The sequence below is a fragment of the Panthera onca genome, chromosome Y, assembly GCF_046562875.1.
Source record: "Panthera onca isolate mPanOnc1 chromosome Y, mPanOnc1 haplotype 2, whole genome shotgun sequence".
NCBI lineage: Eukaryota > Metazoa > Chordata > Mammalia > Carnivora > Felidae > Panthera > Panthera onca.
The window spans coordinates 29,165,191-29,177,261 of NC_138358.1; the positions used below are offsets into that span (position 1 = coordinate 29,165,191).

At 49.3% G+C, this 12,071-nt stretch overlaps 1 protein-coding gene across 3 annotated transcripts in view; it reads left to right on the top strand.

The window, feature by feature from the left end:
- LOC145714930 (polyprenol dehydrogenase-like) overlaps positions 1-12,071 on the top strand; it is a 203,029-nt gene that overhangs the window by 21,180 nt on the left and 169,778 nt on the right. For all 3 annotated transcript variants that reach the window (XM_081794462.1, XM_081794464.1, XM_081794463.1), the window contains exons 2-3: positions 5,199-5,306; positions 11,930-11,998. In XM_081794462.1, coding sequence (XP_081650588.1) covers positions 5,199-5,306; positions 11,930-11,998 — 177 coding nt within the window. The remainder of the gene's footprint in view (positions 1-5,198; positions 5,307-11,929; positions 11,999-12,071) is intronic.

Sequence of the window (12,071 nt, forward strand, 5' to 3'; positions counted from 1 at the left end):
CTGGCTTGTTCAGACTTTTGCGTGTGTGGGAAACTGCAGGTCGAACCTCCTTGCTCTGAGTGTAGCAATATCTGCCCCTCGCTTTCCCCTTCACATTCCTGTTTTCCTGAAATGAACCTTTTTTTTTTTTTTTTCCCTTGGCTTTGTGTGGCAGCCTCCGTGAGAAGGCACCTGTTTTCCTTCCCGTTCTGGTGACGGTCGGGGGCGGTGGGGGGGCCTCATTTCAACACAATGAGGACCTTTGTTCTTCTAGAAGAAAAAGGCTCCTTGAGCTTGGCTTGTGGTAAAAGATCGTCAGCGGGCAAACCCTTCCTGGCATCGGCACAAAAACGCGTGAACAGAACGTGTGAGACCTGCATTTTGATGCACGGGCGTGTAAGCGTGTATCAGTCAGTGTCTGTAAATCTGAGCAGCTGCTGGCAGGTGGCCAGTTGAGACGGCTGCTGAGGGCGGCTTGGGGGAGGGTGGGCGTGCCCAGGGGTGCAGCCTGTGGAGTCAGTGGGGTCCGTCTCTCCCGCCCGTTGGGCTAAGCGGCCCTCAAATCTGGTTTTCCAAATGCTCCCTCAGAAGCTCCTCCTGCTGGACCTGCTTTCCACTGTCCCTTCTGCCTCAAGGATGCTCGCTGGTCCTTGCCTGCGACACGCAGCTCACACCCCCACCCCCTGCCCGTGGAAGTGAGCTCAGTCTCCCCGGGACCCCCTCTCAGTCGTGGGTCGCAGGGACGCATCAGGGGGCCGCCTCTCAGTGTTGCACTGTCGCCCTCATTCCGTGCAGCCTTCCTGGGGCTCACACACGCATCCCCGGTGCCACGAGACAAAAATCTTGTCTGTTCCTCTGTTTGAAGACTGTTCCCATCACTCCTTCTGTGTCTTCAAAAGATGCCCCCGATGGAAGACGCGAGGAAGCCTTTGACGTGTGGTGCTGATTTAACACCCGTCCATTGAAAAGGTGGTGGGAGAGCCGTCTCTGGCATGTCTGCCCTTTTCTCTTTGGCTGCCAGGAAGCTCAAGGCGGAAATTGCTCTTGGAGCTCCGTGGGGGGGGGGGGGGGGGGTCTTACGATCGGCATAGATGCAGATGATTTTTAATCTTCCCAGGTGGTTCAGATCTATCTCTGGAACTGAGGTTGAGGATTTGATTTACTCCCCCCACCCCCTCCACACCCGTTATTAACATGCATCATATAAGCAACTTCCATAAATTATATTTCCACACCTTGAACATGGAGCCTGAAGTTTTTATCGTTTCAGATCGTTTGTGTTCATTTGGCTTAATCCTGGGAAGCTTTACAGCTCAGGATCTGTGTCTTTAACTTTGAAGTTGGGAAAATAGAAGGTGTTATTTTTCCAAAGAGCACATACTACGCACTAAGGGCAGAGGTAGTAACAGAAGGAGACTTTTAAACATGTCTTGCAGCGTAAGGGCACCAGGGTGGCTCAGTGGGTTCAGCGTCCGACTTCCGCTCAGGTCACAATCTCCCGGCTCGTGAGTTCGAGCCCCACGTCAGGCTCTGCACCGACAGCCTGCTTGGGATTCTCTCTGTCTCCCCCTCTGTGCCCCTCCCTGGCTCACGCTCTCGTGAAATAAGTAAATAAACTTAAAAAAAAAAAAAAAAGATGTCTTGCAAAATTAAGTTTTGCATCGTAACTTTATATCCGGAAACAACACTCACGACCTTGAGGCACCTGGTACCTCCTATCACGCTTTTGGGGATTCTGGTATCTCAAAAATCACAGCCGGTGTTAAGTGAAGATTCGTTCGTGTATTTCCGTGGAAGCCTGGAAACTTGTCTCCCAACACAGCAGGGGTGAGTTTTCCCTGTAAACCCATCTCCTTGAGTCTTTATGAACCAGGGCATTTGTCTCGTTAGTGTTTCCCTGTCGGGCTGGTCATCGCTGTTCTGATGGGATCGTCAACCCAAAGACCACCGCCGGCGCCATATGTTTGAGACAAAGTCTGGAATGGGAATGGCGTCCATATTGCACAGGGATCCTTCCCACCAGGAGACGGGCGTGGGCAGGACGCGTGTGATTAAGCTACGTTAAGGTTAATGCTGTGCTCGCTCAGGAAATGATTGATTTCAGAACAAAAGGAATTCATGTTCACGTCCATTCCGGAAACACGCAAAGCCACGAGGAAGGAAATTAAGTCAAGGTCGGTATTCTTACGACCTCTCTCCCGTGCGAAATTCTCAGTCACCGTTTCTTTCTTTCTTTTTTTTTTTTTTTAAGTTTATTTATTTTGAGAGCCAGTGGGGGAGGGGCAGAGAGAGAGGGACACAGAGAATCCCAAACAGGTTCGGAATCATTCTTCATTTCTTAAAATACTTCTCTCTCTTCCTCCGATTCCACTCACATGCCTACTAGACTGTTTCATATTGGCCGTGACCCTTGGGAGCTCTGTTTTTGTTTTTATTTTTTTTTCCACTTAAAAAAAATATTCCCTTTGTATTTTAGCTTAAATAATGTTTCTTCATGGTTATTCCTGAAGGAGAGACAGACAGAGTGAGAGCAGGGGAGGGGCAGAGAGAGGTGGAAACACAGAATCAGGCTCCAGGCTCCAAGCTGTCAGCACAGAGCCTGATGCAGGGGTTGAACTCATGAACCGTGAGATCATGACCTGAGCCGAAGTTGGATGCTTAACCGACTGAGCCACCTGGGGGACCCCGACTTACCATACACATTTCATGTGTGTATATATTATATACGGATATATATCCTGCTTTCTGGTTTTTTCTCCGTAAGCAGCATGGCGTAGCCATTTCTGGGCAGGAAGTGTGTGTAAATGGGGAGGGTCTGGGGGCCTCGTCTGTTATGATTTAAGCGTTAAGCACTGCCCGTCAATCTCGCTTTGGGATGAAAGGTTAGGACTGCTTACAAAGACCTTGCCGTCTGCCTTTTGCTGGTGACCCTGAGCGCTGCGAGACGTCCTGTCCGGGTAAATACAAGGGTGTGCGTGTCCCCGCGTTGGGACACCAGGCTCCCCTCCTCTCTTGGACCTTGGGTCCTCACCTCTGTCACCTGTAAAAGGAACGTGGGACTGGACCATCGCTCACGCATTTTCCCTGCAGAACCTCTCTGCGATCCTGCTGTCCTCCCATCCGTAGCCCACGAGAACAGCCCGGTTAAAAAGAGCGTGCATCCTGCTGGGACCTAAACCCCCCTGAGGGGAGGGCTCCCGGTTGTTGAGTGGAGCCTGCTGTGTAGCCTGAAGGAGTCGCACGGAGTGAGGTCCTTTAGAGAAGTTGCCCCAGCCAGACACACTCTTCCTGGTGGAGACTGTGTTTTCAAATGTTTCAACGTCCGTAGGGCGGGGAAGATATCCAGTTGGCCTGCTCAGGCTTTCCTTTGTAGGCTTAGTTCTCCATTTTAGGGACGAGAATGCCCGACCGTGGCGGCACGTGCCCGTGGAAGGAAAGTGGATTCCTGGAAGGATCTCCTAACACGGGGATCAAAGCTGGTCCTTGCCCAGCAGGTGCAATTCTTCACCTGCACTTGGGCCACGCTTGCAGGGCTGCTGACTGTTGGTTCCCTGTGTGATCGCAGGTGGGCGGGGAAGGTGGGCGGGGAGACCCCAAGGTGTGGACGTGGGGCAGGCTGTACATCCCTACGCACGGGGACGCAGGCTGCGGTGACGATCCTTGGCTTCACCTTGGAAGCGTGTGCTGTATCTCCAAGGGAGATTTTTTAGAAGTGATTTTGCGGGACCACACGATGAATGCCTTTCGTGTTGCACAATGTATTGGTCAGTGCCCCCACCCACATCGGGACCGTCCCCTTTCAAATTCCTACCCACAATGCCAGGCACGTGTGCCATCCAAGTGGATGCACTTTTGCTACTCGGATGGTACCTCAGGGGCTTTTCACAAGTATTTTTCTTATTCGGTACAAACCCAAAGGCCGTTATAAAGACCATGCCGTATGTTTTCATATACACGGTGATCTTTGCCCCTTTTTCGTTATGGACTGTTTTTTTCCTTGATTTTTAACAACTCTTACAAACAAGAAAATACCTCTTTGCATGTGATAGGATTGCAATTTTTTTTTTTTCCAGTTTATCATTTTTTTTTCCAACTTTGCTTTTGGTGTCTTTTTTTTTTCCACCAGTGAAATTTGTTTACTTAATTTTTCCCATGTTTGACTTATAATTAGGGATGGCTTTTTGTACTCTGAGATTAAAGATAAATGTATTTATGCTTTTTTTTGTAATATCTTCATTGTGTGACTTCTTCTTCTTGGTTGTTTGATGTGGTATGGGAAAACCATATGGGTTTGGGTCTAACTTTTCTTTTTTTGCCCCAGTGTCTATTTAGGTGACCCAACACCATTTATTAAAACGTTCATCTTGGTCACCTTTTTCGTACGCTGAAGCTCTCCTCGCTGGCCAGTTCCTGGAGGAGGAGCACGCTTTTCAAATGCAAACCAACCCGTCCACAGCCCTCACCCCACTGCCTCCAAGACCCCACTCTGGGCCACGATCCACATTATCCCCCCAGTCAGTGCAGGGCCAGGGACCCACAACTAGGACAGCCCCTACCACCTGGAGAGCGCTGAAATCACCCACACTAGCCCAAGCGAAACCAGCTTAGCCTGATTACCTCACCCATTTCTTTGCACGATAAAGGCTCGAGTCCACGTTTCCTAGTCTGTCCGCGTCCTGACCCACCTGCTGCTTCCCCGTGGGGCCCCGCGGCGTGGCGTGCCCCCTCCTCTTGGGCAGTGTGATCAGGAAACTTCTTTTTCACTGGCAAGCAGTCACCCCCCAATCTGCTGCCCTTCTCCGTCCTTGGGCAACAGTAAAGCCTACACTTCCGACCCAAATACTCCCTGCCTGGTGTTGCCTGGGAACGTTTGCCCTGGACTCCCGTCCGCGGTTGTGAACACGACACCCGCGTCTGCTCAGGACCTTCCTGCCTGTCGCTGTGCTGCTATTCCAGTCGGTTCCTGCCACAGCCTCCCTGGGGTCAAGGGAGACGTTACAGGTGTCTCTCCCCAGGCTGTAATCGCTCATGACTGCTCCCCCCCCCCCCCCGCCACGGTTCCGAGCCTGCGGGGAACCCACGAGGAACCAAACCACACGCACCGCACCACGCCTCTCCTGGCCTGTCCACGTTCTCCCGTGGCGGGGTTCTGATGCACGTGCGCTCTGCCTGTCAGCCTCACGTTGATGTTTTTGTCTCTGGTTCTGTTTCCCCTGCAGTTTTTCCCCCACAACCCGACCGTGTGGCCATAGTGACCGGAGGCACGGACGGCATCGGCTATGCCACGGCGAGGCAGCTGGCGAGGCTCGGCATGCACGTGATCATAGGTGACGATTGCATTTTTGGCTAATGTCAGGGAGCCAGAAGCTCACGCGTGTCTGCATGCAGACAGTCATTTGCTCGTGGGTGCGACGGTCCTTTGCGCAAAACACCTACGCGTGTCCTCTTTGCATCCCCAGTCCTACTGCATTAGGACCCACCTTAGTGACCTCATGTTACCTTAATCCCCTCTTTAAAGACCCACCCCCAAACACAACCACATTCTGAGGACCTAGGGCTCAGGGCTTCAGCGTATGAGCCTGGGGAAGACACAACGTAGTCCGTACCAGACTCTCAGCCTGTGTTCACAACGCTGGCTTCCTCTGCTGCCAGATCCTATAGACACTGTATTTTCCCTTCTCCTATTCCAAACTCTCTCTGTTCCTTATCCCGGCTTCTAACTCCTCTTTGAAAATGAAGGGATTTTCCTTGCCTGGAAAAAGAGAGAGTTCCAAGGACCCATTTTGCTTTTGTTTAATTGTTCCAGGGAACTGGGGGTAGAATTTGTAATCAGCTGGCAAAAACGCTATGTGCACATCAGCTTTGGGGAAAAAAAAAAAAAAAAAAACAAGCACTCAATGCTAATTATGTTCTCTTTTTTTTTTTTTTTTTTGAGAGAGAAAGAGAGTGCCTATGCCAGCAGGGGACGGGCAGAGGGAGAGACAGAGAGAGAGAGAGAATCTTAAGCAGGCACGGACCCTGACATGGGGCTCGAGGTCACAACCGCGAGATCATGACCTGAGCCACAATCAAGAGTCAGATGTTTAACTGCTGACCCAGGTGTCCCACTAACTACGTCCCATACTGACATCATCTGCATTTAATTACTCCCTTTTATGGTGTCTGTTTATATATAAATCGTATTACACGTCTCGTTTTAGCTGTTAAGGGTTGCTTTCCACTTGAGACTTTCCAAATAACACTACGCATGGTCGTTTACTGAGCCATTAGTGATTTCTTTCTTCCTTTCTCCCATTTTTTCCTGTATGTTTTGCCCGCTACCATCTGTCGAAGGGTGGTTTTGGATCAGAAGGTCTAGTCGAGGCTGGGTATTTCCACATGAATGTGTTTTGTTCCTTCCTGGCTCTTCTGAGCTCAGGACACAGTCACGTTTCCCCTTTCCCAGTCCTTGGACACTGTTGGCATCCAGTTCTGCTTAAATGCATTAATATGAAAAATATGAATCCATTACGAAAATCCATTAATCCACGAAAATCCATTAATATTATAAACCAAAGGATACTGAGGTACAGATATAAAGATATGTAAGAACACAAACTCATCACGTAATGGCATGCATTAAGTGAGCTCCTGGAGGGTTCAGCGACACCTACGATTGGCCCCTGTGAGGATCTGAAGCTTTATTTTGAGCCAGCTTCAACACGTGAACCCTGTTCTGAAAGTGTATCTGGTTTCTGGCGGTGGCCAGGTCATAGACCCTGCCCAGACTTCTGTGTCTTGTCCACATTCTTAGGGGTTGGCCACCATGATATGGGTGATTGTTGATGTTGAAACTCACAGTCCTGAGTTCCATGGAGGATGTCTGGGGTGGGGGGCTCTTGACCCACATGGGGAACCCGAGGTCCAGCCAGCGTGGCCTTCTGTTTTCTTTGACCCACGTGGGTATACTCAGGGATTCCTTCGGTCCCGTAACCAAACAGACTCATACTCCTACATGTGAATCTTTTCTTACGCTTTTGCAAAACATGACTCCGCAGTTTAAAATTGTGTGTGTGTGTGTCACATGGCCTTTCCCACATTTCACTTTTTGAAAACCTATGGTTTCTTACAGTGATTCCTTCCTCACGGACCCACGTAGGCATCTCCCTGTCATGCACAATCGGGTCTGTTGAACGGAACATATTTCTCAGGCTTTGGGGCGGGTGGATTACTTCTTGGTCTACCTCACCGTTTTCTTTCCTCGTCAGAGTGTTGTTTTTCCTTCAGGGATGCGTCCAAGTGCCCGTTGTCTGCATAGATGGGGAAATGTTTGAACAGTTTTTGACAAGTCCTTGCACGGGCTGTCTTTACCAATGTCTGCATCTTCCCTCGCAGATGAAGAGGGGTTGTTTGCAGATGTGGGGGTCTTACAGGAGAGAGGGCCTGTCTGAGTGTGCATTTCTAGACATCTTCTTCAGTTTTAGCACCTCTGTGATGTGTTTATGTCTCCCTGGGACCTGAGCACATCAGGGGACAGGGCATGTGAGCAGACAGACTGGGTCCTCTAGGAGACTCCTGCTGTATCTGGGATTTCTGCCACTATGTGGAATGACTTGATCAAAGTGACATCAGCTCTTGAACACAAGGAGAAATAGGTGCCCTCTGAGGGACTGCTGAATTTAGGCTAGTGGCAGAAGGAAGCTGGTGGAGCAGGACAGGGAGGGAACGTCTGGTCTGAGAAAAGACAGAGGCTGTCATCCAGCCCTCGTTATCTCTGCCCTTGTGACTTCTCCAGTGCACTTGTCTGTTTCATCTTCTTAATTACTTATGAAACTGGGCAATGTTGCAATGCGAACAAAAATCATTCCATTCCTGTGCTGTTTGTTGCAGTGTGGTGGTTTAGGTCATGATGACATCTAGTTGATTAGGAGATCATGAGGTCTAGTTGGGTTGGGTCATGATGAAGTCTAGTTGGGTTAAGTGATGATGAGGTCTAGTTGACTTATATCATGCTGAGGTCTGCTTGGGTTATATCATGTTGAGGTTTAGTTGACTTATATCATGATGAAGTCTAGATGGGTTATGTCATGATGAGGTCTACTTGGTTAGGTGATGATGAGGTCTAGTTGACTTATATCATGATGAGGTTTAGTTGACTTATATCATGATGAAGTCTAGATGGGTTATGTCATGATGAGGTCTAGTTGGTTAGGTGATGATGAGGTCTAGTTGACTTATATCATGATGAGGCTTAGTTGACTTATATCATGATGAAGTCTAGATGGGTTATGTCATGATGAGGTCTAGTTGGTTAGGTGATGATGAGGTCTAGTTGACTTATATCATGATGAAGTCTGTATGGGTTACGTCATGATGAGGTCTAGTTGGGTTGGGTGATGATGAGGTCTCCTTGGGTTATGTCATGATGACCTTCCTTGGGTTGGGTCCTGATGAGGTGGAGTTGGGTTACTTTATGGGGAGGTCACATTGGTGTAGGTCATGCTGAACTCTAGTTGAGTGAGCAGTATGTCATACAGACACAATGCAGTGACAGCATGTGAGCAAGCATGTGGCACCCATGCATGCAAGGACTGGAACCCTGATTGTTACCACCTCCTCATTTAGGTGATGTTTGCTGAGCACCAGGAACATCCCTGCTGGCAGCAAAGTTCTCATTTTCTTGAGCAAAGCAGAGTAAGCTCCACCTGTGCTCTTTTCCACAGAGCTTCTGATGTCTGCGTTTACACCTTCACCATGGGTCACAGTGTGACCCTCTCCGTCAGTCCGATCGAGTGTGGAATCTTCCCTGCTTCCCGAGTCTTTCAGGGCGTAATTGCCTGCATTCCGAGAGTGGCAATTTGTCATTTTGTGTGACAGTTGGATACAAGGCCACTTAATGAAATACCGTCATCGGACACTTTAACACAAATGTCGTATTAAGTAAAAAAGAAGACGTGTATATTCAGAAATTTCAAATTTGCTAATCCTGCGTCTGCTCATGTTTAGAGAATAATCAATTACTTACTAAAAAACTGAAAACAGAACTTGGGTTTAAGTCAAGCACGTTAATATTGCTGTACATCCATTAATTAGTTTCTCCCCTGCTCACAATATCTTAGTTATTATTGTTTCAGAACACTATTTTGGCGGAAGATGTTTGTTCCTAAGTCTTCATGACCAGCCATCTAAGGCGGAGACCAAGGGCCAGTAAATATTCTTTCTGTGATGGGCCAGATAACAAATATTTCCGTAGGTGTGTTTCTCCCGATCAGTTCCGCCTTCATAGCAACAAAGTGGTCACTGCCAGTATTTAAAGCTACAGACATAGCTGTTTTTTTTTTTTTTTTTTTTCCTTTTTACAACAAGGGGACCTTCAGATTTGGCCCTAGGCTCATAGTCTGCTGACCTTGGTTTAGGCTCAGCATCTTACAAAAACCCCACACAAACAGATGGAAGTTACATTGCGTCTTGTAGACTCTCGAAATCCAGTGGATAGGATGCCGTCCAAAGAGAGAGAAGTGACTCAGTGCCTTGTCGACGTTATGGGTAGGACGTCTGTGGGACGCGTGGCACGTGGAAAACTTAGCCCTCCAGAGGAAAGACTTGTAGACGGCAGACCCACTGTGTCTGTGCCCAGTAGCATCCTGGTCGAATTCTATCTGTTTTGCAATGTGTGCTCAGTAAACGTAGGAAAGACCTTTACCAAAAACGTGCCTGAGAAAGCGAGGCACGACCAGTCATGACCAGTTCCCCCTGCTGGTCGACGGCCCTCCTTTCTCTGGCCCTTTCTGTCTTTTTCGGGAACGTAGAGGTTCTATCCCACTTCCTGCGAGCTTCCACTGGACCACCCCTTGATGCCAAGATGGCAAATGCCAGACGCTTGGGCCCAGCAGCAGGTGGCTATTTAATATTTAAAAATTGCATGGGATTTCACAAGTGAGCTCCTGCACGCATGTGTGCAAACAGCACGCAGAAATGCCTCTGAAAATGATGGCTTGGTAATCTATTCTCATTGCGATTTTCAAGATGGTTCTAGCCCAGAGCACACCCAGCCGGCAGGGGCGGGACCCGGGTGAGAAGGTGGTAGGAGCCAGCCCCCTCCCTTGGGACATGCTGGACCCGGGCCACCTGGCCGTGCTCAAGGCTCTAGAAGCTTCACGCCCACACCTGTGGTCCTCAGATGCCAGGTCTAATCCCCTTCTGTGGAAGCGCTCCCATGACTCACCCCTGCAGGGACTTTCTGGGTTAGCTCATCCCTCCAAGGAGCTGAAAATCTGTCTCCAGTCCAGTTGCTTGTGAGCACTGGTGTGTGGGCAGGCAGGGTCTCCCGAGCGTCTCCCCCACAACAGCAGCCCCGCCAGGCACCCCTTAATAGCAGGACTCTGTGCTTAGGGACATTCGGAAAATAGTAGTACCCCAGCCTGCAACTGTCAGTGCACATTTACTTAGGAAGACAGTGAAGAAACCTTATTCACTATTTTAATCCCAAATTTCATAGTCTGTAATTAAAAAAATTGTTTTGTTTTTCATTTTTAATTTGTTTTTAGTTTTCTTAACATTTATTTATTTTTGAGAGAGAGAGAGAGACAGAGGGTGAGCAGGGGAGAGGCAGAGAGAGAGGGAGACACAGAATCCGAAGCAGGCTCCAGGCTCCGAGCTGCAAGCACAGAGCCTGACGTGGGGCTCGAACCCACGAACCGTGAGATCATGACCCCAGCCGAAGTCAGCTGCTTAACCGACTGAGCCACCCAGGCGTCCCTATTTAATTTTAATTTAATTTAATTTAACTTCATTTAATTTTATTTTACTTCATTTTGTTATTTTTTATTTTATTTATTTTGTTCTACAGTCTTTTTAAAAAAAATTTGTTTCTTTACATTTATTTTTGAGAGAGAGAGAGAGAGAGACAGAGTGTGAGCAGGGGAGAGGCAGAGAGAGAGGGAGACACAGAATCCGAAGCAGGCTTCAGTCTCCGAGCTGTCAGCACAGAGCCCATTGTGGGGCTCGAACCCACCAGCTGTGAGATCATGACCTGAGCCGAAGTTGCATGCTCAACCGACTGAGCCACCCAGGTGCCCCTCAATTATTTTTTAAGTAGGCTCTCCCAGGGACTTGAACTCACAACCCTGAGATTAAGAGTGGTATGGCCCACGGATGAGCTGGCCGTGGCCCCGTGTCGTCCGTATTTCAGCCATGACACCCCTCACACACAAAATACATGCCGCAGCCCTTCTACACTCACGTTCGGGAAAACCACACCTGCCGAGTTTTCACGGGGTCACCAATAAGGAAATGGGAAATCCCACGTACGTAGCGGGCACATCCCGTGATCAGTTTTACAGATCACACCACCAATGAGTGGACGGCCGCTGGGGTGGCTCAGTCGTTTGAGCATCTGACTCTTGATTTCGGCTCTAGGTCATCTCGCAGTTCATGAGTTGGACCGCCAAGTTGGGCTCTGCACTGACCACGGAGCCTGCTTGGGATTTTCTCTCTCTCTCTCTCTCTCTCTCTCTCTCTCTCTCTCTCTCCCCTCCTCTCCCTGGCTCTCCCCGCCCACCCCCTTGACCACCCCGGCAAAAAAAAAAAAAGTTTCTTCGAAAGTTGTATTTCTGATTTCTGCTCTGTCCTTCCCGTCAACATTTCTATGCCTACGTGATTCTTGGCTTGCCCCCAACCCCTGACGGCGTGCGTTGAACCACCAGGCACCCCACGCCCCTGTAATCACCATTAAGGAAGATGTCAAACAAACGCGTGCACCTTGTCCATCCAGGGTGAAGGAGAGGCTTCCTCAGTTGGTAGGTTGACTTGGCGGGAAGGGATCCACAAGCCCATTCGGCACCAGGGCAAGAAGAGAAGCCATAAAGAGCCCACCCCAGGGCTGAGTTTTGCGTCTCAAAACAATATTATCTCGTGCTCGGTTGCACCTGAACAGCCTTCCCACTGCTTATATCTTCTCTTTTCCTTTTAGCCGGAAACAATGACAGCAAAGCCCAAGACGTTGTGCGGAGACTAAAAGAGGAGACGTCGAATGACAAAGGTACTTCTCGTAGCCCAACGGCTCTCTGCCTTGGTCCGAGTTGGTGTTTGTGGCTGAGCTGCAGACCCGGGCA